A 22,902-nucleotide genomic window follows, 5' to 3' on the forward strand; every position below is an offset into this window, starting at 1 on the left:
ATTATTGAAATTTTTAGAATTTTAAAATACTTTTTAAACAAAATATGAAACAAAGGCTAACATAATCACATCACACTTGTAGATGAAATAATGCCATTATCAATGCCTTCTCGAACAGAAAAACAAAGTATTTCATGAGATGGGAGAATTAAACAGGCCAAAAATGCATAATTCATAGTTCTTCATTCCCAACTCACCAAACAATTACTCAGATCAAGAATCAGCTCACATAGGAGGTCTACCCGACCCGAGTAGCTGGCCGACTAAATTAGTTACCTGAAACACAGCAAACTAAGAATCAATACCAGAGTTGAATTCAAAAACTTCATCAGTAGAATGGACTCAAGTAGTCAACAAAAACAGATGATACAAGTTCATGCAAAGATATTGTTGCATCGTAAATAAGCTAATCGAAGAAGCGAATATCTTTTGAGATAGGGAGGAAAGAATTTAAAATTATGTTGAAGGAATCATCCTTAAGTTAGTAGTGAAAACTGTGGCCATCAAGAGTCCTATAGACCATGTATGTTGTAACAATCAAAGCCAACCGCCTCTTTCGAGTTTTCCCTCAAGGTTTTTAAAATGCATCTGCTAGGGAGAGGTTTCCACCACACCCTTATAAAGAATACTTTGTTCTCCTCTCCAACCGACGTGGGATCTCACAATCCACCTCCTTTCAGGGTCTAACGTCCTCGTTGGCACTCGTTCCTCTCTCTAATCGATGTGAGATCTCACAGTGCACCTAATCATTTGCTAGAATCCCCATAACATGAAACACAATAGAATTGTATTCCAATATCGAAAGATAAAAGTACAATATTAGTAGCGTTTCGAGAGGGCCATTTCTCTCCCAAAGCCCAACCTCGGACAAGTCACCCCTGTCTAATTGCCACTATGCCGTAATATTATCCGATTAATATTCTCAACGTATCTCCTATGTGTACTCTCGCATTATGAAATGTCGATTCACAATCAAATGCAAGCCAATTGATCTATACAAGAGTTTCATCGCCAGGTTAGAAATTTGGACACAACTGTATAAAATTTCTATATTTTGGAATGCAAGGGAGAGAGTAGTCCTAAGCTCGTGTCAACCTGAGCATAATTGGTTTAAGCATATATCCCAAACCAAGAGGTTTGAGGTTCGATTCTCCCAACCTCACTCGTTGTTGAAGTCAAAAAGAAAATTCAAGCTCATAATCAGATGAATCTACCAATGGCTTATGCTTTATCAGAAAACATCTGAACTCGTTTATCAAATGCACATCCATATCTCAAAATCAAATATGATTGATTCTACCATACCCATAACAAGAGTTCATTTGAAGATAGTAAGCAGACAACAAAACACATGGTTTCATTTAAATTTCCTTCCAAAAACTACAAAGATTTTATTTAAACATGATATATGAATAAGGAGAACACGATTTTGAGCTTTCAATGGAATGTGGTTGAATTTTTATGAGATGGAAAACAAGTGCTGTTGTACTATTTGATCACTGCATATCTCATAAACTAAAGGAAATACAGAGAATAGAAGAGAAAGATCAGCTTACATGCCAATACTTGGAAACACAGCGGTCAATACAACTATTTTCACCCATATTCAGCTCAGATTCCTTGTACCTAAAATAGAAAGTAATTGTTAAAAGACAAAAAACCATACATAACTACAGCTTAATATTCAGAGATAGAAATGCAGGACAATTCTCCTACCTCTTATCAACACATTTGTTAAAACATGATTGTGTAAGCCTGAAAGAAAAAAAAAAAAAAAAAAAAAAAAAAAAAGACAAAGGCATCAGGTCAAATCTATGAAGAAGGTAGAAACACACATAAAATCTTTCACCATCTTCTTTTCTATATATCTCTCATTTCCTATTTTCATTAAAAAAGTGTAATAAAACCTACTTGTTGAACAATTCAACTCGATATTCCATCTCCTTTTCTGCCATACCAAATATCTGCTCCAATGCAAAAAATATTGAAATTAGTTTGTGTTAATAATTATGAATTTACGAAGTACATTTAAGTTATATCTACATGGTAAAATTCATCAAAATCTAATAAATTGAACATATCAATCGCTCTAAATGGACAGATTCCAGTAACAAATAGAAAATTTCGTCATACATTCATCCTCTATCTCTCTCTTTCGAGCCCTAACAGTTATATTTGTCCAATTTAGAAAAATCCACAAGAATAAGGCACAGATTCAAATACTAGAATCCCAAATCACGGCTATGAATTTGCAAAAACGAGGAAAAATCGAATAAAGAAAGACATAGAAACCAACCTGTTCCTTGTCCATAGCCGATGGCATATCGTTCGGAGAAGCCATTGAGATTCTGAATCAAACAAAATCACAATCCCAAAACTCAATAACCCACCAAAAAGGAACAATTTATTTAGAACAAATGGAAATGACAATCGATACAAACTCACTTCGAATGAACTGCCAATGGAAAATTTCAAGATCGTAGCTCAATCTTCTGATGGATTCGATGAATAGATCAGTAGTTGACAGAGAAGGCAAAACCCCGCTGCTAAATCCCTGGGACGGTGCAATGGGAAGAATTTTACCTAACTGATACTTATTTGTAGCCTTGTCGAGCCCTTCGGTTTTCGATGCATCTAAACTGAAAACCCGATTCTTGGCGGGTTAGGTTCAACCGAACCAGCTTGGGTAACGGTTCAAACGGGTCAATCCAGTTTGAACCAGTCAAGAATAAAACAAATTATTTATATGAGTCCCTAAACTTTAAAAAAATACGATTTATTATCGGTTTGATACGGTCTGAACGGGTCAATCCGGTTTGAACCAATTTGACTTATTTTCTTTAGATTTTGAGCGAAAAGTCTCCTAAGTCGGTTCATAAAATGGTTCGATCAAAGATAAATACAAGAATTTTACAAATCGGAATTGTAACCCAGACGACAGTTAAGTGAGAATAAAACAAAATATTTATTTAAGTCTCTAAACTTTTTAAAAAATACCATCATTTTAGTGTTAAAATTGTTGAAATTCATAAGAGCTGAGGGTATGAAATAAAATAATTTAAAAAAAAATGAACCTAAATTGGACTTGGTTCGGTCATAGATCAAGGACCAAACTCAAACCAACTCGAACCAGCTAAATTGGACTTGGTTCGGTCTAATCGAACCAAAGTAGCTAAAAAAAAGGGCCTAAACCTTTAAACCCCATTCAGCTCTTTTTTGTTTTTGTGATCTCTCCCGCCGTCTCTGCTCTCTCTATCATTCTATAACTCGCCGCGTGGTCGCCGGCCACCGTCGGCAGCAAGCTCGGTCTTCTCGCCTAATGGTAATCAGTTCTCACCTCCTCTCTCTCTCTCTCTCTCTCTCTTGATAATCAGTTCACTTAACAACAAGGGGGCGGTGCGAATGTTTGTTGCTTATTCCCTGTGCTTGTGTAAGCATTGCCTGGGTTGGTCCTCGTTGAATTCACCATTCAATTGACTGATTTTTGTAGTTTTTGTTATGAAGAATCTGAGGAACTTGTATTAAGAGATTGGTATTGCAAATTCTATGTTATTTTGTGGACGTAATTTTCTTGTGATTAGGGGTACTTTAAGGTATGGTGTAGTTATTTTGGTTGGTTTTAGAATTTTTGGTGGCCTACTGGAAAACTTGTTGATTCATATACCTTGGAAACTAAATAACTGTGAATTGAACTGGAATTTTGCACTCCAGTACTATCCTACGAGGGGCGAACTAGAATATGGCTATATTCCAGCCGTATGCTCGGTGTCACAATCACATTTTTGCTGGCAACAGATTTGGCGATTGCGTGACACTAACTTTCAGCACTGAGTGAGCCAAACCTACTTAGGATCGCGTCGCCTATGGACGGACAATGTATGCTCAAGTCTTTAGTCCCGTTTTGAGAAGAAGGTTTTAGAAAATGAGGGTAGAGAGATTTTGTAGGAGAGTTTGAAAGGAAGATTGAAAACAATGTTATACAACTACAAGCAAAAAAACAACACAACGGCTTAAATAGCATATAACTTTTTGGGTAGGGAGAATTTGACAACTAGTCGCATCACCGATAGTATATTTTGAGGTGATTCAAGCCTAGTAGGCCTAGACGTGATTTCGCCGAACAGTCATACAAAATCTAGGTGGGAGGAGCTGACGACGGATCGAATCTCCCTATAAGTACATTTTGGGACATTTCATGTCTATCACGCCGTCATTCATTTAAAAAAGACAATAAGGAAACTATACATCATGAAAGCAGTAAAGTGATACAAGGCAAGGGTTTTGGCATGTCATGAGCATGCGGCCATGAACAACACACTTTGGACAATCATGACCGTAACACCCAGGACCTGAAGACTGAACTGAATGCGGTATGGTTACGATTTTTTCTTGTTCCCGCCCGAACTGTGCACTCCCCTAGTGTGTGAGCTCAAGTATTGGGATTGATTCACAAGATTTAAATGTTAGCTGGGGTGATGATACTTTAAGAGTTAGCTTTAGATCTCCTAAGTTAAGATTGGTGCAAATTTAATCATGTCAATCTTCTCTTCTTACTATGATCATTTCTCGAGGTGCCCAATGAAAGTAGGCGTTGTAGTGTATCTCTAAATTCAAATCCTTACCGTGTAAGAGAGTTGTACTCAATTCACCCCACAAGTGCAATTGATAGGAAGGTATGCTCTAAAGGCTATTTACTTAAAGCTTAACACTTCAACTATGGCTCTCGACCTAGATAACGTCCTAGACATAGGAGAGATTGGTGCAAGAGGGAATGCCTAGACGACGTTTTTCTTCTTGAGCAGCGGTAAGTAGATCTAGGGGTCCTTCCACCCCTTGCCCCGGAATAAGGGTACTGATGGTTTTGTATACTTTTAAATGACTTGTTACATCATCTCATAGTCTAAGAGTGACATTTTGTGGGTACAACATCCCTCATCGGTAAGATAATCGAGTTAATATTAGAATCCAGACAACAAGTAATATTTTGAGGTAATTTAACTCTCTAAAGTGCAAGAGATCGGTTTCCATTTTTAGTGTTTTTAATGATTAGATTTGTTCTTGTCTGGTTTTTCTTCTTTATACATGTCCAATTTATGCATTCACGAGGAATATAGTCTATGGCTCTATGTGAAATGTGATCCTTCTAAGAACATAAGTTGGATCCATGTAGCTTTGCTAGAACCCCACCCATCTTGGTACTTGATTTATGGATCGTGACTATTTAGTTTCATAACTCAAACAAGATGTATAAGGTGACTATCTTGTTCTTACTATGGATACTAGCATCTCAATATTGATGTGACGTGCGTATTAGATAAACATTAGTTTGATTTGACGATAGCAAAATAGTTGGAAGTGACCACGCATTACATTAGAGATACTGATGAGAAGGGTTTTGATGGAACATGACAGGTGATCCTGCAAGAGAGGTTTCGAAAGATGCGTGTCAGAACTTCATGGTGGTCTGCCACCATGTGAGGAACACATTCGACAAGGTTGTGCTTGATTTCAAACCCACCAATCCTGTGGGGAACATTAATATCAATTAGAATGGGACCCTTTTTCTCTTTCAGCTTGTAACTTTCTTTCTTAGTCTCATCTATATTGCAGTTTACAGGTCATTGTTGGTTAGCTAATGAGATTCTACATCGGTTGAAGAGGGGAACGAACCATTTCTTATAAGAGCGTGAAAACCTCTTCCTAGTAAACGCATTTTAAAACCGTGAGGCTGAAGGCGATACGTAATGGGATTGCAGACAATATTTGCTAGCGGTGGGTCTGAGCTGTTACAAATGGGATTAGAGTTAGACATTGGGCGATGTGCCAACGAGGACACTAGGCCTTCAAAGGGTAGGTTGTGAGATCCCACATTGGTTGGAGAGGGAAAGGAACATTCCTTATAAAGGTGTGGAAATAGTAGACGCGTTTTAAAACCGTGAGGTTGACGACGATACGCAATAGGCAAGAGTGAACAATATCTATTAATGATGGGTTTGGACTGTTACAAATAGCTTCTAGAATAGATTCATTTCGTTGAATTTTGCTTAACTTTTACTGTTGAGATGCCTATGCAGGGATTTCACGTTAATTATTGTATAATCCGTGAGAAAAGTAAAAGAAACATGTATGATCGGATTTGATTGGATGTTTATATGAGAAATCTCTCGATCTTTTTGAATTTTTGAATTTTCGACTTTTTGATCGAATCCTCTTCAGTGAATCCTCTGTTCTTGTGGAGTTGCCTGTTTATTCAATCACCAAAACCACAACAAAGGAATGCCTCTAATGAAACCAACCTCATCAAAATTAACTAAACAAAGTGTAATTATATGTACAAAGGCCTACAGAACTTGGAATTCCCCCAGTTTTCTTCTACTGGCGATCTTCCTAAGCCTATGACATTAACTTGAAGTGAAAAAGCCAGGACATTGCAAATGCAAGGAGCATGCAAGCAAGCAGGAAGTTCATAATGCGTCGACCGTGAAAGATCGTTCGAGTCTCGACGAGAGTTAGGGGTGCTGTCATAGCTGAGGATGCTACTGCAGCAGCAGCCGCATTGCTCGGTTCATTTATTTGTTGACTTGCAACATTTTGTGCAGTTGCTCCACATATCTCACAAATTCTGCAAGAAACATATCATATTGCTTGTCGAGTTAATACTCATAACGATAACGTTAATACTCACATTTTGTGCAGTTTTTAAAACGCATTTATTAGGGAGGAGTTTCTACACCCTTATAAGAAATGTTTCGTTCACCTCTCCAATCAATATAAGATCTCACAATCCACCCCCTTGTGAACTCAACATCTTCGCTGACACATTGCTCGGTGTCTAGCTCTGATACAAGTTGTAACAGCCTAAGCTCATCGCTTGCAGTATTATCCTCTTTGGCCCGTTATGTTGTCAGTCTCACAGTTTTAAAACACGTATGTTATGGAGAGGTTTCCACATCCTTATAAGGAATGTTTCGTTCCCTTCTCCAACTGATGTGAGATCTCACAATCCACCCCCTTTGGGAGCCAGCGTCCTTGCTGGCGCACTGCTCGGTGTCTAGCTCTAATACCATTTGTAACAGCCTAAGCTCACCACTAGTAGATTTTGTCCGTTTTGGCTCGTTACGCATCGCCGTAAGCCTCCACGGTTTTAAAACACGTCTATTAGAGAGAGGTTTCCACACCCTTATAAAGAATGCTTCGTTCCCCGTTCCCCGTTCCCCTCTCCAACCGATGTAGGATTTCACACTGAAAGTACCCTATCTAGAGTGTTAAACAATCTGATTCATTCAAGATATACAGAAAAGATATTCTATACTCAAGAACAGTCATGCTCAAACATACAAGGAGCCACTTCAGTTTTTACCTTGTTTATGTCTGAAGAACACCTTGCATACTCATGAGACAATAGTGAAGCTTTACACACAGAATCTAGTTGATTAAAGGTTTCAAAACAAGAATTCGAAGAATCCAATAAAATTGAGCTGAATACTTCAGTAAGAACTATGAAGAACACCAAATACTGTCTGCAGAAGATCTGAATGAATTTACTGAATTCAACATAGAGATTAACTATTTGGGGAAGATTCATGGCAGAAAACTCAGAGAGAAGCAGAGGATCCAACAAATTAGCTAAGATTTTCGATAAATTTCCATCTAAACTGCTAGCAAGAGGCAAAACTTAAACAAAACCATTGATGATCAAAAGATTAAGAACAAATGAGAGTTTATTACTTACGTATTTCCTTTGATTTTGAACCAAGTCTCAGCACAATGCTTGTGAGCGGTACCCAAATCACCACGACAGCAACAACCAAGCAGAATCGGAGTATCATTATGATCTCTTCCGCCGCCGCTTTCCAGTTCCAAGTGACAAATTCTGCAATCCCTTTCGATCTTCCCCAAATGCACCTTCACCTCCAAATCCCCACTCTCCAAATCCACCTCCGACGAGCTTCCCGAGATGAAACCACCCGTCTCAGCGTCCGGAACGCCCTCAATCTCGCCGGAAAACAGGCCGTCGCCATGAGATCCCCAAGCCGTGGAGTCGAAAACCGAGTGCCACGACTGGTCATCGGAATCATCAAGAACCGACAGGTCACTGCTGCTACTGCTGCTACCAGCTGCTGAACGAGCATCGCGATAAGGCAGGGAACTCGGATCTGCAAGGATCGGGTCACCACGAGGAGCTAGAACTGCGGACATCCTGAGAAACCCAGATGGGGAAATCGCATTCGACTAACGAAAACCAAAAGATATGTATTAACACAAACAGTAGCAAGATGAACAGACCCATTTCCCCCCCCCCCCCCCCCCCCCCCCCCCCCCCTTCCTTTTTACTCTAATCATGAACAGTTTCCATAAACATTTCAAAACGTACAATTAGAACACGAAATCAAAAATTAGGAAAACTTACCACAAAGAAGAACACGAAATTTTCATAACACCCAGGAAATCAAACGCTCAGCCAGCTTCAAAGATTAATCAAGAGAGAGAGAGAGAGAGAGGAAACGTGGGGTCATGGGGTTTTGTTTGTTTGTTGATCAGTGATTCTCTATCTCTATCAAAGAAAATATGAATAGGGACATACACTGAAACTCTTTTTCGGCGTGTCAGTTGCGATTGCTGTTATTCAAAGAGAAAAGAAAATTAAATTTTTTTTTAAAAAAAGAAACGTTATGAACACTGATAATTGAAGGAGGTACCTGTGGGGAGTGACAGAATTTGCAGCCTTTTTCCGATTAATTAAGGATCATGAAGCTACCAGTCGATACGACACAGTTTTGTCTGTGAGATGAGAGTGAGCCTATCCTCCAAATATAATTTAATTTTTGTAAAATTTTAAATTCCTAATTCTTTAAATTTTTATAATATCTATAAACCATAAATTTTTTTAAAAATTTAATCGCATAGTGAAAAATTGAAAATATTAAAACTAAATAACTAAATTACCCAAATTTTTTTTATAATAGAGACTAAAATGTTACAAATTTTAAAATAAAAAATTAAATTATTACGTAAAATTGAAAATATAAGAGCTAAATTGTTAATTATACGGGTTGATAGGTTTTTCAACCTCTAAGTTTTATTTATTTGTATTAAAAAAATTAAAATTTCATGCATTAAATTCATAAAATCTATATAATAAGACCAATACAACACATTCATCACATGAGACACAAAGTCATACCTCAACCATACCATAGATAACGCTATTTAGATCAAATATGACCTTCCTTATTTTTCTTTTCTATTTCAAAATATTCGATAAAAATTATTTCTCTACGAGAACTACACCTTGACAATCAAATATAGCAACATACTATACTATATATATCAATCAATGGGCACTAGGGCAGAGGGTCCCAAATACAAGTTGTTTTGAGTGCACCTAAGAATGAGGACAAATGTGTATTCAACATGGAATCAAAACCTAACCTATTGAGAATCTATTGAGATTCAATCATCTCACTTTGTGGGTGTGCCTAAACTATATATATATATTATATATATATATATATATATATATATAACACATCACATCATATTAAAATGAAGTTATCATAGGCGATTTGAACAAGTGTTGGGAAATCTTTTTTGCATCATGTAGTACGAGGAACAATTTAGGGTGTTTGGGAGAAGTTAATGCTACTTTAGCGTGGAGCTGCCGAAAGCAACTCAACAGCTTGAGACTGATTAAAAGAAAGGGCTAAATAGTGGATAACAAAGGCAATTTTGCTATCAAAGAAAAAGCAATATTTGTGAAGCCCCATGTGCCTCTAAGAACAAAGACAGACAACATCCTCTTCAAAGTTTGAACAAAAGGTCCTTCACATTCATATGAATTTGATTTTATTTCATCCAAAGGTTTTTTCTTATCGATGAAGATGTTATCATTTATGTGAGATTTAAGAGTATGAAAACGAAGCAATCTTTATAAGGGTATGGAAACCTCTTCCTACCGGACGCGTTTAAAATCGCGAGGCTGACAACGATATGTAACCAGCCAAAACGGACAATATTTGCTAGTAGTAGACTTGAGTTATTACAAATGGTATTAGAGTTAGACACCGAGCGGTGTGTCAGCAAGGACATTGAGCCCCCAAAGGGGTGGACTGTGAGAGCCCACGTTGGTTGGAGAGGGGAACAAAACATTTCTTATAAGAGTGTGGAAATCTCTAGGCCCTCAAGAGGGTGGATTGTGAGATTCCACGTCAGTTGGAGACGAGAACGAAACATTTCTTATAATGGTATGTAAACTCCTGGGCTCTCAAGGGAGTGGATTGTGAGATCTTACATTAGTTGGAGAGGAGAATGAAACATTTCTTATAGTGGTATGGAAACTTCTAGGCTCTCAAATGAATGTATTGTGAGATCTCACGTCAGTTGTAGAGAGAGAAATAAAACATTCCTTACAAGAGTGTAGAAACCTCTCCCTAATAGAGGTGTTTTAAAATTGTGAGGCTGACGGTGATACATAACAAATCATCCGAAAAAGGTACCTTCCGCTTCAAATCCTTGAACCAAATCCAAAAAGTAGGGATTCAAGATTGCCACTTAAGTAAATGAGAGTGAATGAAGTTATGGTTAGTTTTCACAAGAATCTGCTCAAGAAAGTAAATTTGGCTGTAAAGTGGGTTGGAATAGAAGCACACAGTGAATCTTTAGCCCGAAGCAGTATAGGTTGGAAAGAGTGCCAACAAGAATCAACCCAAAAGTAGCAAAATATTATGTTCCTAAAATAAAGGGAAGGTTTCACCAAAAGAGTTGAAAGTAGAAAGGGTCAAATATGTCCGAATAAACAGTTCACACACCACTTTCCCCTTTTTTTGTCCGGCAAGCCTTCTCTGGTAGCTCCTTATGCTTAGATACCCATTAGAATTAGTAACCATCACGGCAGCATTATGTAAAACATAATGATACTTCACCTGCCTAGTGGTGTACACGGCCGTACCCTCGTGATGGAATAGGAGTATTCCAATGCATGAGCACAAATAATGCATGAGGTCCTAATATTTTTCCATTTTCAACATTATTAAATATAACCCCGTTATCGTTTCTCATTTATATTATATCATTTCTCATTTTTTCAGTCCTCATATCATACATAATTATAACAGAGTTATATTTCATATCATTTATCGTGGTTTCATGTTATTCATATCATATACAATCTAGGAGATGCTTCTAACATAACATTTCTATCATATACATACTAACATACCATATCGCATCACAATATATCATATTATAAATATGTCAATTTATCACATATCTCGTACCATTACCTATTTCATATCATTTTTATATTATGTCCCAATAGATAATATTGAGGTGCATTATGCCAATCTAATTGGGTTATCCTAGACTCTCAGTGCACCTACTACCAATAACTTGAAGAAAAACGTTTTTTGTTGTGTAAGGTTTTAAATCACACGGAAAGAAAAACAATCTTAGAAACCCTTTTTAACATTTAGATTTGGAAATCAAAAAGAGCAAATAAGAAAAGGGGATACCTGTGTGTTACAGCAGCGCCTACATCATGTCTTTCGCATTCCACCTTCTTTTTCGGTTCAGCTCGAACACGGTCAAAACACCATATCCTTGTTTTCAAAAAAATTTCTCGAGAGTAGGCCAAAAACTGTTAACCATCAAAGCATATGAAAAATGCTAAATGATATAATGGATGTCCTAAGTTTCAAGAATCCAATCACGACTGAGAAACAAGCCAGATATGTGTCATATTTGAGCTTTCACGACTCAAGTTTAATGCTAGCAGATATTGTCATATTTGAGCTTTCACTCAAGGTTTTTAAAACGAGGTTTCTACACCTTTATAAAGAATATTTCGTTCAGCTCTCCAACAAATGTGAGATCTCATAGTTCACCCCCTTTGGGGTCCAGCGTTGACACACTGCCTCGTGTCCAACCCCTTTGAGGATCAGCCTCCTCGCTGGCACATCAACCAGCGTCTAGTTCTATAATACCATTTGCAACCGCCCCAAACCTAGTAATATAGCCAAAAACATCTCCAATTATATAAAAAGAAAGATTATAATCTTCATAAGGATACTAATGGTTAAAGGCTAGTCACAATGCTCTGGCATCTCCTTTCATTAAAATCAAGGAAAATAAATCATGAATGTCTCCAGGCATGATACTATTCCAACCAAAACTGTCCAAGACAAAATACCATTATCGTTGAGCAAAATTTCAAGAGCGGAGAGCCGGATAGATGGCAACGAGTTTCTGACTCAAATCAGTATACATTAAGAGTTGTCCTTTCATATTGAGAAGAGAATCGACACTCCAATCTTATGCGTTTAATCAATAATCATCGGACGAGTCCGATTCAGGGTAATTTTACTATTGTTCTTCTACTAAGAACCAAGGGTATGTATAATGTTCAACTCAGAGTTGATTATCCAAATGAATTCAGATTACTAAAAACAACATAAACAAAAACTTAGTTCAGAGAACCTTACGGGTAGCCTAGACTTCAAATTTCACGATAAAATTAGGTTAATTCAATTCCAGAACAATTTGATGCCATGCTTTAACGATAATTATGTTTCTTAGCAGACAAATTAATTTGAATTTCCAGGGAACCTTACATGCCTGTAGAATTGATGCAGACGAATAATACAAGTCCGCTTCAGCAGTCGAACTTCCTCGACCATCAAGAACTTATCGGGCTTCAACCTTCATGATGACTGAAGGAACGAATTTCCTTACATGATTCAACTGCTTGATTAAAGAACAACAGAAACAGATAAGCGATTAGATGGAAAAGATATAACAAATTTCAAACAATTACAATTGATCAACTAAAAGTAATTGAAATCATGGTTCCAAGATCCCTAGTCACATCGCGAAGCATTTGGAAACCGCAATCATGAATTCGACGTCAAGACGAAGTAAGTAAATAGATGTTATACCGGCATTTTCTAAAATTTTGGCCCTAGCAGCAGCATCCATCGCATCCGCGATTTTGCAGAAGAGCTTGCGCTTTGTATTCATGCTTCTTGTTCATCTCAAAATCATGGAGAAAATACAGAGATTTCGCCTTCAAAGCACAGAGTGTACTCTCTCTGAAAACTAGCACATCACGCTAACTTGCTACCATTGGACATCGATCGATGCGACCTTCTGTATACTACAGAGACCTCCATGATATCGCCCACTGCACACAGCCACTCCGCTTTAATGATTCCGCAGTCTAGAGATATATATAGTCGTTGGGAAAAATTCTGACCGTTGAGGACGTTTCATATATACAACTTTTACGTGTTTTTATTCAAAATTTTGTTTTTAATAATGTAAAGTCATAAAATATTTATTTATTTATTTTTAAACGTTTAATTAAGTTTTATAAATGGTTAGAAATAATTTTAAAAATATAATTATAATTATTTTATAAAGCAAAAATATATACTTTAAAAATTACAATAAATTTAGTTAAGTCCGTTTAAAATAATACTTTTTTGAACGTCTCTATTTTGTACAATTTTGTAAACTAAAAAATTTAAAAATTTAAAAATTTAGGTCTATTATAGTAAATGGAAGAATTTTTAATTTATTTTAAACTTTAGGAAATTTTTAAAAGTTTAGGGACTAAATGGACACCAAATACAAGTTCATAAACTAAATTTGTAATTTAAAATTTTAAAATATTAAATTACAAATTTAGTCCGAATTCTTATTTTTGTTTCTATCAAATCTAAACCTTAAAACATATTTAAAAAGTTAAACTTTCAATTTTAATATTGAATGAGTTTTTGAGCTTTGAAAATTATCAATAAATTCCTATAAATTTTAGATTTTGTGCCTAATAAATTTCTAAATTTTTTATTTTGGGTCTAAAAAAATGTTAATATTTCGTGAATTTATTAGAAATGGTTAATATTTAGTTTTAAAATACCTTTAATTTTAAGGGTTTAAAAAAATACCTTTTAAGTTTTCTAAAATTTTATTAGTACCCTAAATTAAAAAAAAAAAAAAAAAAAAACTTCAAAAATATTTTTGAAATTTGAATTTTTTAAAGAAATTGAATGCTCCTTATGAAACTTTTTAACATTTAAGGGTGTTTTATATATATATATATATATATATATATTTATTTATTTATTTATTTATTAACTTCAAAGATATTATTGAAAATATTGAAAATTTATGGATATTTTTTAAATAAATATCAAAATTTAAGAGTATTATCCTTAATTAATGTTTTAAAAATAAAATATTTTTTGAAAAATGAATAACCAATCATATTTAATTTCTAGTCTTATAAAAATTTATAACAGCTTTTAAAATCTAACTTCCAAATAACCCTTTGTGATTCAAAGTTCTAGCAAATAAACTTTTACTCTTGAATAATTTAGGCAACAGATAATCAACATCCCTCCCTACCAGCATACATATTATTCATAAACTCTCATGCTACAACAAATGCACTCGACGATCCCGTGAAATGTCGAATCGATCTTAAGAGATTTTTGGCTGCCCCAAAATGCCTGATTCTGTACACACCCGACACTGCGGTCTGCGGTATTCGCCATTCTATGGTTGCGAGACTTTGAGGACTAAGTCGAGAAGGTCTCGACCACTTAAAGCGTAAGCAGAAGTCGTCGTCGTCGTAACTTGGAACCCAAGTATCCTTCTTTTGGAGGATTTCAACAAGAGCAAATGTACCTTCGGTCATCAGATCGTTTCGAGGGCATCCCGACCAGAAGGTTACTGTCACCAGGTCACCTCTCTTGAAGATGGAGTTAAGGGGAACATCGGATTTCACGTCCCCGAAACTCACTCCAAACGGGGTCGCATCCATGACAACCGGTGTGAGCAGGCTTATTTGCTTAGCAAGGAGATCAGGGGGCTGTGGCCCTGGCTCAACAGGCCTGCCATCAATGAGGGATTGAGCAAGCTTCCTGAACTCTTGTATGTAGGCATCCAATGTATGTGGACCGTATAATGTGGAGGCACCCTGACAACCAATCAAGATCTTATTTTAGTGCATTTAACTCCAAAAAGTTAAAAAAAAGGGGTGGAAATCTCTAGAAGACGCATTTTAAAATATTAAGGGAAGATTCGTAAGGAAAAACCTAAAAAGGACAATATTTATTAGGAGTGGGCTTGAGCCGTTACAAATGGTATCAAAGCCAGACACCGGTGTGCCAGTGAGGACGCTACGCCCCGAAGAGGGGTAGATTGTGAGATCCCACATCGGTTGGAGAGGGGAACGAAACATTCTTTATAGTGAAAAAATCTTCTTTATAAAGGTGTGAAAGCCTCTCCCTAGCAGACACGTTTTAAAACTTTGAGGGGAAGTCCGGAAGGGAAAGCTCAAAGAGGACAACATCGGTTAGCGCTGGGCTTGGGCCGTTACATTGTAATTCTTGAATATGTATTTTAACATGTCGAGATGGACATCCATTAAAGTCATATACATAGCTATAGTTGGTATTCTATGAGATAGTCGGGAAGAACGAAAAAATTATTACTTTTAAAAGTTTAGAGACGAAAAATAAAACATTAGTATAGATGCTAACCTCGTATCTTTGCATCTCATATTCTTCAAAGGTGGTGACGTACTGAGAATAGGTATTAGTCAGGCCAGCTATGACAACATGAACATTACCATTGAACTCTCTCTTGCCTCCAGTAGTTAACACCGTTTTTACAGCATCCCGAAGCCGTCTCCCAGCCATTGTTGTGAATTCTATTAAACATTTTTAAAAAGTTAAGTAAAAATAGTTAAATACCGAGAGTGTAGCTCAAGCCCACCGCTAGCAGATATTGTTCTCTTTGGGCTTTTCCTTTAAGGCTTCTCCTTAAGGTTTTTAAAACGTCTTCTAGGGAGAGGTTTCCACGCCCTTATAAAGAATGTTACATTCCCTCTCCAACCAATATGGGATCTCACAATCCACCCCCCTTCGGTGTTACAAATGGTATCAGAGCCAAACACCTTATGGTGTGTTAGCGAGGACACTGGGCCCCGATGGGGGGCGAATTGTGAGATCCCACGTTGATTGGAGAGGGGAACGAGTGCCAAGGACGACGCTCGACCTCGAATGGGGTGAATTGTGAAATCCTACATCGATTGGAAAGGGGAACGAAGCATTCTTTATAAGGGTATGGAAACCTCTTTTTAGAAGACCGTTTTAAAAACTTCAAGGAAAAGTCTAAAAAGACAATATTTACTAATCACGTAGATAAAGAAGCATTTAAATAAAAGACATTTAAAGACACTATTAACAGTGTAGAAGTAAAATCTAGCATGATTTGTCATTAAGCATTTCTTAAAACGAATTATAATAAGAGGTTTAAATGATAACTTCCCACTGAGTTTCTTATATCGAAGCCCCACCTGTCTCCAACTGAGGTCAGATCAAAGGCTAAATGGGCCTAGTAATCATGGTTACGTCTAAGACTTAAGAGTCAGTGCCCACTAAATTACACCAAGTGGATTAGTCTTTTCATTATAAAATGAAGTGAACTTAAAGATGAGTAATTGTTACTATACCTCCAGGTACACCAAGAATGACAAGCTGCCCAATGCGGAGAATTTGAATGGGAAGTATTGAGGGCTGAAAAGTTATTTGAGAAAGAAAATTGTAAGTAAAATGTAAGGGTCCATTACAAGAAAATTATAATATGCAGGGTTAGTGTTTGTTGAGGATTATTGGGAGACTCTAGAGGAGTCCGACATCGGCTAATTAAGGGGTTCATCATGGGTTTATAAGTAAAGAATACATTTCCATTGGCATGAGACCTTTTGGTGAAACCAAAAGCAAAGCCACGAGAGCTTATGCTCAAAGTGGACATATCATACCACTCTGGGGTCCGTAGTTCCTAACATAGTATCAGAGTCATACCCTTAACTTAGCCATGTCAATAGAATCCTCAAATATCGAACAAAAAAGTTGTGAGCTCGAAGATGTAGTCAAAAGTGACTCAAGTGTCGAACAAAGGGTGTATTTTGTTTAAAGGCTCTAAAGAAGGAGTCGAGTCTCGATTATGGGAAGGTTGTTCGAGGGCTCCATAAGCAAAGAAAGCCACGATAGCTCATGCTAAAAGTGGACAATATCCTATCATTGTGAAGAGTAGTTATTCCTAAAAAAAAAAAAAAAAAAAAAAAAAAAATATATATATATATATATATATATATATATATATATATATATATATATATATATATATATATATGCAACACTTACAGCCCAGTCATATGGTATCTTCATTTCGCCAGTGTCAAGCAGAATGGGCTTGGGACTTTGACAAGCAATTTGTTTGCTGCCTGGTGTTTTAAGTAAATTCCGTACCAACTTCCAAAAAGCATTGCCCTCGAATGATTAGAAAAGGCAAAAAAAATGAAATATCAGGATATTTGTGTGAAGAACTGCTTTCCAAAATATATGAATAAATCATAGAAACCTTGTCATCTCCTTGCTTAAAATCAAATGCTCCAGGTCCATCAGTTGTCCCAGCTGCAAATGCAAACCCCATAGCTGCAGGACAAGTTTTTACGACCTCGGTGGCTCCTCCCGGTTTAGTAACAGACACTTCGAGCTGGGAAAAGTCTACGTAAGAGTGACGATAATCCACCATTCCCTTGAGCTGTTCCGACGCTTTACTGAACAAATCCACGGCTTTTCTGAATTGCCTCTCACCGATAATACGTGTACTTTCGAACTCATCAGGGTAGCTGCAAGTTAAAGTACATGACAACTGTTGAGGATTGTTGGGAGGGAATCCCACATTGGCTAATTTAGGGAATGGTCATAAGTTTATAGGTAAGAAATACATCTCCATTGGAACGAGGCCTTTTAGGAAGCCTAAAGTAAAGCCACGAGAGCTTATGCTCAAAGTGGACAAATATCATACCATTGTGGAGAGTCGTGATTCTTAACAACTTGGTTCACAAATGAATCATGAAAAGGGAAAATAAATGTTCGATGGTAGAGAGAAATGTACCCCGGTCCACGTCCATAACATAACTCGTTCTTTCCACCGCACGTACTGTGATTAAAGTCACATGGCAGTCCAGTGTCTATGCAGAATGCCCCAAGAGTATTTGGGCTAACATCACCACAGTTTGATTGACAAAAGGCAGATACAAACTGAGGCCTATCTGCCTGCCTTAGAACATTTCTAACACGCCTTGAAACGCTTAGAATCCTGGTTGCTGGTCTACCAGGTCGTGACTGAAAAGAGGCAGCACGTTCCAACAACTCCTGCTCTGAAAACGGAATAAAATCGGTAACTCTACAAGTTTGGTCCTTAAACTTTGAAGGTTATGTCTAATAAACTCGTGGAGTTTATAAACAAACTAACAGGTCTCTAAACTTACGAGTTATGTCTAATAGGTCTCTAAAATATAAAAACTGTCCAACACGTCTATGCAGCTTTGTATCCAATAGATCCTTAAATTTTAAAAAGTGTCTCATAATGTAACAGTCTAAGCCCACCGCTAACAGATATTGTCTTCTTTGGACTTTATCTTCCGGGCTTTCCCCTCAAGGTTTTTAAAACGCGTCTGCTAGGGAGAGGTTTCCACACCCTTATAAACAATGTTTCGTCCCCCTCTACAACCAATGTGGGATCTCACAATCCGCCTCTTTCGAGGTCTAGCGTCTAGGGAGAGGCTTCCACACTTTTATAAAAAATGTTTCGTTCCCCTCTCCAACCGATGTGGGATCTCACAATCCACCTCCCTTCGAGACCAGCATCCTCGTTGGCACTCGTTCCTCCCTCCAATCGAGGTGGGAATAAGTCAAAAATCTATTGAATGTGTAGGTACCTTATTAGATAAAATTGAAGTTTCAAAGACTCATTAGAAACTTTTAAAGTAACCTACTAAATACAATTTCAAGAGTTTATAAACGAAACTCGTTAAAGTTCAAGAATCAATCTTCGAGAGTTTAGCAACTTACCATCTTTATATGCTTCAGGAATAATGTTTGAGACTCTGCGTGGAATACTATCAGCTTCAGATTTACCAGTTTGCAAGGTTCCAATACCCTTCTGCACAAACCAATCTTCCATAAATCTTGCAGCAGCGCCCTTGTTATCGCCACTAATTAGCGAGTTCGTACGACTCATAGACGTTCCATGAGTCGCAAACCAATTGAAGCTACCCACAGGACCCCATTGATCATCTATGAACTTCAAAAGTGTCATCTCTTTGTCAACATCATATTCGTATCTGCCACGCTCCGAGGCAGGATTATTTAGGTAAGCACTCGGGCTGCGGTTCACGCCAGCATCAATGAGTTCTCCTGTAAGAATATTAATCCCATTCCAAAAGGTTAAAGATTTAAATAACAAGTTTCTAAGTATTCCAAAAGGTTGTGATCATACAAGTGATGAGTTATAAACTAAATAAACCTTTTTATTCAAAATGCAAATTCTTTTAGGATCACAAAGAGATATAGAATCTATCTTTAGCAGGAAATTAACTAGCGTTTGAATACTTTATTGCACGCATTAGTGTGAGATCCCACGTCAGTTGGAGGAGAACGAAACATTCTATTAACGGTGTTTTAAAAATATTGAGGAAAAGTCCAAAAGGGAAAGTCCAAAGAAAACAATATCTATTAACGGTGGACTTGGGCTGTTACAAATAGTATTAGAGCCAGACACCAACAATGTGACAGAGAGAAGGCTGAACCCCGAAGGGGGTGCATACTAGGCGGTGTGTCAACGAGGACACTGGACTCCAAAAGGGGTGGATTTTGAGATCCCACATCGGTTGGAGAAGAGAATGAAGCATTCTTTATAAGGGTATGTAAACTTCTCCCTAGCAGATGCGTTTTAAAAATCTTGAATGGAAGTTCGAAAGGGAAAACCTAAATAGAACAATAACTGGTAGCGGTAAATTTTATGCACCAAAAGAAAGTGATGAGCTTACCCTTGTTTACTAAGATTGATCCTGGCAAGAGATTTTCGTGAGCTTGTATGATGCTCTTCTCGATACCGTCCACAAGGACGTCGAACGACTGGCGCACGAATCCAAGAGATGTCACAATGTACACAACATACTGGAGATACCCACCTGGGCCAGCATGAGTATGGATTCCACTAATAGCAACATTCTCTTCAGTGTATAAGTCCCCAAACCTACAAACATTAGGATGAATAGTTTAGTCAAAATTCTTCAAGGTTTACATTTTTTAGATAATTTGGCTCCCCTTTTGTCAAAACCTTTTGCCTACATAGAAACTTATGCATCCTAACGAAAAACGCTCGGTAACAACGTACAAACGGAGTTAGAACTTAGAACTCAAGAAACGTGTTCGGCAGCACGATGAAGGGGAAGAAACACTACCTTGCCTTCAGTCTCTCAAGCACCTTAATTGTCACAATCTGTGAGGCCATACAAGCATCAAGATTTACAAAAACGACCCGCTTTCCTTGAGGCTCCGCAACGATGAATGCACGAGCTCGTAATCTAAAGTGAACTCCAGATGCTATTTGTTCCGTGTTTGCATATCCCATCATGTTGACATCTGCTGCTGGTCCAGTGATGTCATGGCTTCCAAGACCAATTAGATACTTGGATTCTGATAGCACTCTTCTATTACTTTGTAGAATCACTAACATATAAACACACAACCAGATAGATCCCAATGATCTTCGAACGGTACGATCGAACAGAGAAGATAGCCCCATCGAACTCTACCAAATCGATCGATCTGCCCTTAATCCGTTCTTTTGATCATCCTTCACAACATGTATATTACAGGTCATTTCATAAACATAACTCAAAATCTCAGCCACAATAAGCCACCTTCAACTAATGAAAAAAACAAAACTTTTGAAGAGAAATATAAAGTGGCAGAAAGAGAAAGGCAAACAATATAAAGCACATATATGCATGCGGTTGAAATGTTTGTCTGCTATGTTCATTCCTTAACGTATTAAAGTACTATGCACATTTCCTTGTACGTTTACAACTCTTTACCTCTTAAAGAGCCATCAAGCAGCCATGGAAAGTGTATACAATATAGACCATAACTGTAACAGAACAACCCCACCGCTAACAGGTATTGTACGTTTTGGCCCGTTACGTATCGTTTTCAGCCTCACGGTTTTTAAAACGCGTCTATTAGGGAAAGGTTTCCACACCCTTATAAGAAATGCTTCGTTCCCCTCTCCAATCGATGTGGGATCTCACAATCCACCCCCCTTGGGGTCCAGCGTCCTCGCTGGTACACCACTCAGGGTCGGGCTCTAATGCCATTTGTAACAGCCTAAACCCATCGCTAACAGATATTGTCTGCTTTGGCCCACTACGTATCGTCGTTAGCCTCACGGTTTTTAAAACATGTCTATTAGGGAGAGGTTTCCACACCCTTATAAGAAATGCTTTGTTCCCCTCTCCAATCGATGTGGGATCTCAAAATCCACCCCCCTTGGAGGGCCAGCGTCCTCGCTGGTATACCACTCAGTGTCTGGCTCTAATGCCATTTTATAATAGTCCAAACCCACCGCTAACAGATATTGTCTGCTTTGGCCCGCTACATATCGTCGTCAACCTCACGGTTTTTAAAACACATCTATTAGTGAGAGATTTACACACCCTTGTAAGAAATGCTTTGTTCCTCTCTCCAACCGATGTGGATCTCACAATCCACCTCCCTTAGGAGCCAGCGTCCTCGCTGGTACACCACTCGGTGCCTGGCTCTAATACCATTTGTAACAGCCTAAGCCTACTGCTAACAGATATTGTCCACTTTGGCCCGTTATGTATCGTCGTCAGCCTCACAATTTCTAAAATGCGTCTATCAGGGAGAGGGTTCCACGACCATATAAGAAATGGTACGAGGGATCTCACAATATCACAAAGACATAAGCGAACACCTCAAAATAAAACATGAAATCAAGAAATGGGTACCATTTCTGATCTAAAACAACAATAGTATTTGCAACAAACCCACACATTCAAAACCTAAAACGAACAATCACACCATTTCAAACTTCACCAAGTCTCTTCAACGCCATTACTCCAGAGCTTATCATTGAAGAAGCCCCTATCCACTCCAATCGGCAATGGATCGGCATACCGAACTTAGATTCAATGAGAAACAAGAAATCGCAACAAAACTCCAAATCAAACCTAGAAACTAAGATCGAATGAGAGCAGTAATTACAGTACCTCAAGCTAATCGGATGAAGAAGAAAGTTCTCAAATCCCACGAAGAATCAAATCGATGAAACTGGGAGTGTTCCTTGCAGAATGATGAAGATGGATAGAACACACGCGAAGCTTATAAGTGGAGTGGGAATGAAGGAAGAAGAAGCGAAAAGCAAGCACACGATGAACTCAATGGTGAGTGTGAAAGATTAATCAATAAGTAAGAAGAAAAATTGCAGAAGAATCAGAAAGGGACCCACGGGAGGTTTCACATTGAACAACTAAGCTGACAGTTAATGGGGTCTGTACAGGATTACGATCGACGCATTGGGCCTAAGTTGTTCGTTGGAAATGCAATTAATAAAAAGTAACGAAAAAGGAAGAAATTCAACAACTTTCTTCAGCATTCAAACTTACCAAGACTATCTGATTTGTATTTTTGGGAGTGAGAATTTCCCGCAAAAAATTGGGAGAAGAATTTTCCTCATTCTCACCTACGCCCGTTACAGGTGTTTTAGGCCTAGCTTAGTTCAAATCCCACCCTCTATTTATTTATTTTTATACATTAATTAAATTTTGGGACTCAATTTTAAAAATTATTTCCCAAATAGTTAAAAAAATATAATTGAATCAGAAAACACGACAACAAAAGTGTGAACTCATGGGACAGAAATGTCAACAAAATTATCATCTGGGGCTCATCATGATAAGCATTTACATTCCTACATTCATTCATGGATATATTTATTAAATATTTGAAATAATTAATGTTT

The 22,902-nt window shown here is 37.6% G+C and overlaps 3 protein-coding genes and 1 long non-coding RNA gene across 8 annotated transcripts; 1 reads left to right on the forward strand and 3 right to left on the reverse strand.

The window, feature by feature from the left end:
* Positions 1–45: 45 nt before the first annotated feature.
* On the reverse strand, positions 46–2,605 carry LOC147786547 (mitochondrial import inner membrane translocase subunit TIM10-like). The gene is made up of 6 exons (XM_087120753.1): positions 2,446–2,605; positions 2,297–2,348; positions 1,912–1,964; positions 1,717–1,755; positions 1,557–1,626; positions 46–276 (listed from the first exon to the last, which is right to left on the reverse strand). The coding sequence occupies exons 2-6, from the start codon at positions 2,339–2,341 to the stop codon at positions 226–228; spliced, it is 258 nt and encodes an 85-aa protein (XP_086976879.1). The 5' UTR covers positions 2,342–2,348; positions 2,446–2,605; the 3' UTR covers positions 46–225.
* A 615-nt stretch (positions 2,606–3,220) lies between these two features.
* Positions 3,221–6,134, forward strand: LOC147786548 (uncharacterized). Its single transcript, XR_015414723.1, has 3 exons — positions 3,221–3,322; positions 5,413–5,495; positions 5,611–6,134. It is a non-coding gene; the product is annotated as an uncharacterized LOC147786548 (long non-coding RNA).
* Positions 6,135–6,283: 149 nt separating this feature from the next.
* On the reverse strand, positions 6,284–13,204 carry LOC111782909 (uncharacterized). Of its 5 annotated transcripts, XM_087120747.1 has the most exons (5): positions 12,933–13,204; positions 12,613–12,738; positions 11,511–11,597; positions 7,733–8,200; positions 6,284–6,622 (listed from the first exon to the last, which is right to left on the reverse strand). In XM_087120747.1, exons 2-5 carry the CDS (start codon positions 12,672–12,674, stop codon positions 6,394–6,396), a joined length of 846 nt encoding a protein of 281 aa, XP_086976873.1. In that variant the 5' UTR covers positions 12,675–12,738; positions 12,933–13,204; the 3' UTR covers positions 6,284–6,393. The 5 variants fall into 5 exon arrangements, with proteins under 5 accessions (XP_086976873.1, XP_086976874.1, XP_086976877.1 ...); XM_087120748.1 differs by lacking the exon at positions 12,933–13,204 and having other exon boundaries at positions 12,609–12,744; XM_087120751.1 differs by lacking the exon at positions 12,933–13,204 and having other exon boundaries at positions 7,733–8,232; positions 11,511–12,738.
* Positions 13,205–14,339: 1,135 nt separating this feature from the next.
* Positions 14,340–22,348, reverse strand: LOC111782910 (neutral ceramidase 2). Its single transcript, XM_087120811.1, has 10 exons — positions 22,151–22,348; positions 20,321–20,715; positions 19,904–20,112; positions 18,927–19,271; positions 17,968–18,232; positions 17,428–17,698; positions 17,211–17,336; positions 16,517–16,580; positions 15,543–15,712; positions 14,340–14,977 (listed from the first exon to the last, which is right to left on the reverse strand). Exons 2-10 carry the CDS (start codon positions 20,662–20,664, stop codon positions 14,429–14,431), a joined length of 2,343 nt encoding a protein of 780 aa, XP_086976937.1. The 5' UTR covers positions 20,665–20,715; positions 22,151–22,348; the 3' UTR covers positions 14,340–14,428.
* Positions 22,349–22,902: the final 554 nt, after the last annotated feature.

The sequence above is a fragment of the Cucurbita pepo genome, chromosome 20, assembly GCF_057944985.1.
Source record: "Cucurbita pepo subsp. pepo isolate OVF chromosome 20, ASM5794498v1, whole genome shotgun sequence".
Classification (NCBI taxonomy): Eukaryota; Viridiplantae; Streptophyta; class Magnoliopsida; order Cucurbitales; family Cucurbitaceae; genus Cucurbita; species Cucurbita pepo.

What these genes read in the sequence shown, in the direction of transcription:
- LOC111782910 (XM_087120811.1), bottom strand. Translation starts at nt 20,664, where the DNA reads ATGGGGCTATCTTCTCTGTTCGATCGTACCGTTCGAAGATCATTGGGA. An exon ending in TTAAGCAAGGAGATGACAAG is followed by an intron (nt 17,337 to 17,427) that starts GTTTCTATGATT and finishes TAATCATTCGAG; the next exon opens with GGCAATGCTTTTTGGAAGTT. An exon ending in CATTCTTGGTGTACCTGGAG is followed by an intron (nt 15,713 to 16,516) that starts GTATAGTAACAA and finishes AATGTTTAATAG; the next exon opens with AATTCACAACAATGGCTGGG.
- LOC147786547 (XM_087120753.1), bottom strand. Translation starts at nt 2,341, where the DNA reads ATGGCTTCTCCGAACGATATGCCATCGGCTATGGACAAGGAACAG. An exon ending in CGGCTATGGACAAGGAACAG is followed by an intron (nt 1,965 to 2,296) that starts GTTGGTTTCTAT and finishes GCATTGGAGCAG; the next exon opens with ATATTTGGTATGGCAGAAAA. An exon ending in GTGTTTCCAAGTATTGGCAT is followed by an intron (nt 277 to 1,556) that starts GTAAGCTGATCT and finishes GCTGTGTTTCAG; the next exon opens with GTAACTAATTTAGTCGGCCA.
- LOC111782909 (XM_087120747.1), bottom strand. Translation starts at nt 12,674, where the DNA reads ATGGTCGAGGAAGTTCGACTGCTGAAGCGGACTTGTATTATTCGTCTG. An exon ending in GGCGCTGCTGTAACACACAG is followed by an intron (nt 8,201 to 11,510) that starts GTATCCCCTTTT and finishes TGGGTTTCTCAG; the next exon opens with GATGTCCGCAGTTCTAGCTC. An exon ending in TTCAAAATCAAAGGAAATAC is followed by an intron (nt 6,623 to 7,732) that starts GTAAGTAATAAA and finishes TGTTTCTTGCAG; the next exon opens with AATTTGTGAGATATGTGGAG.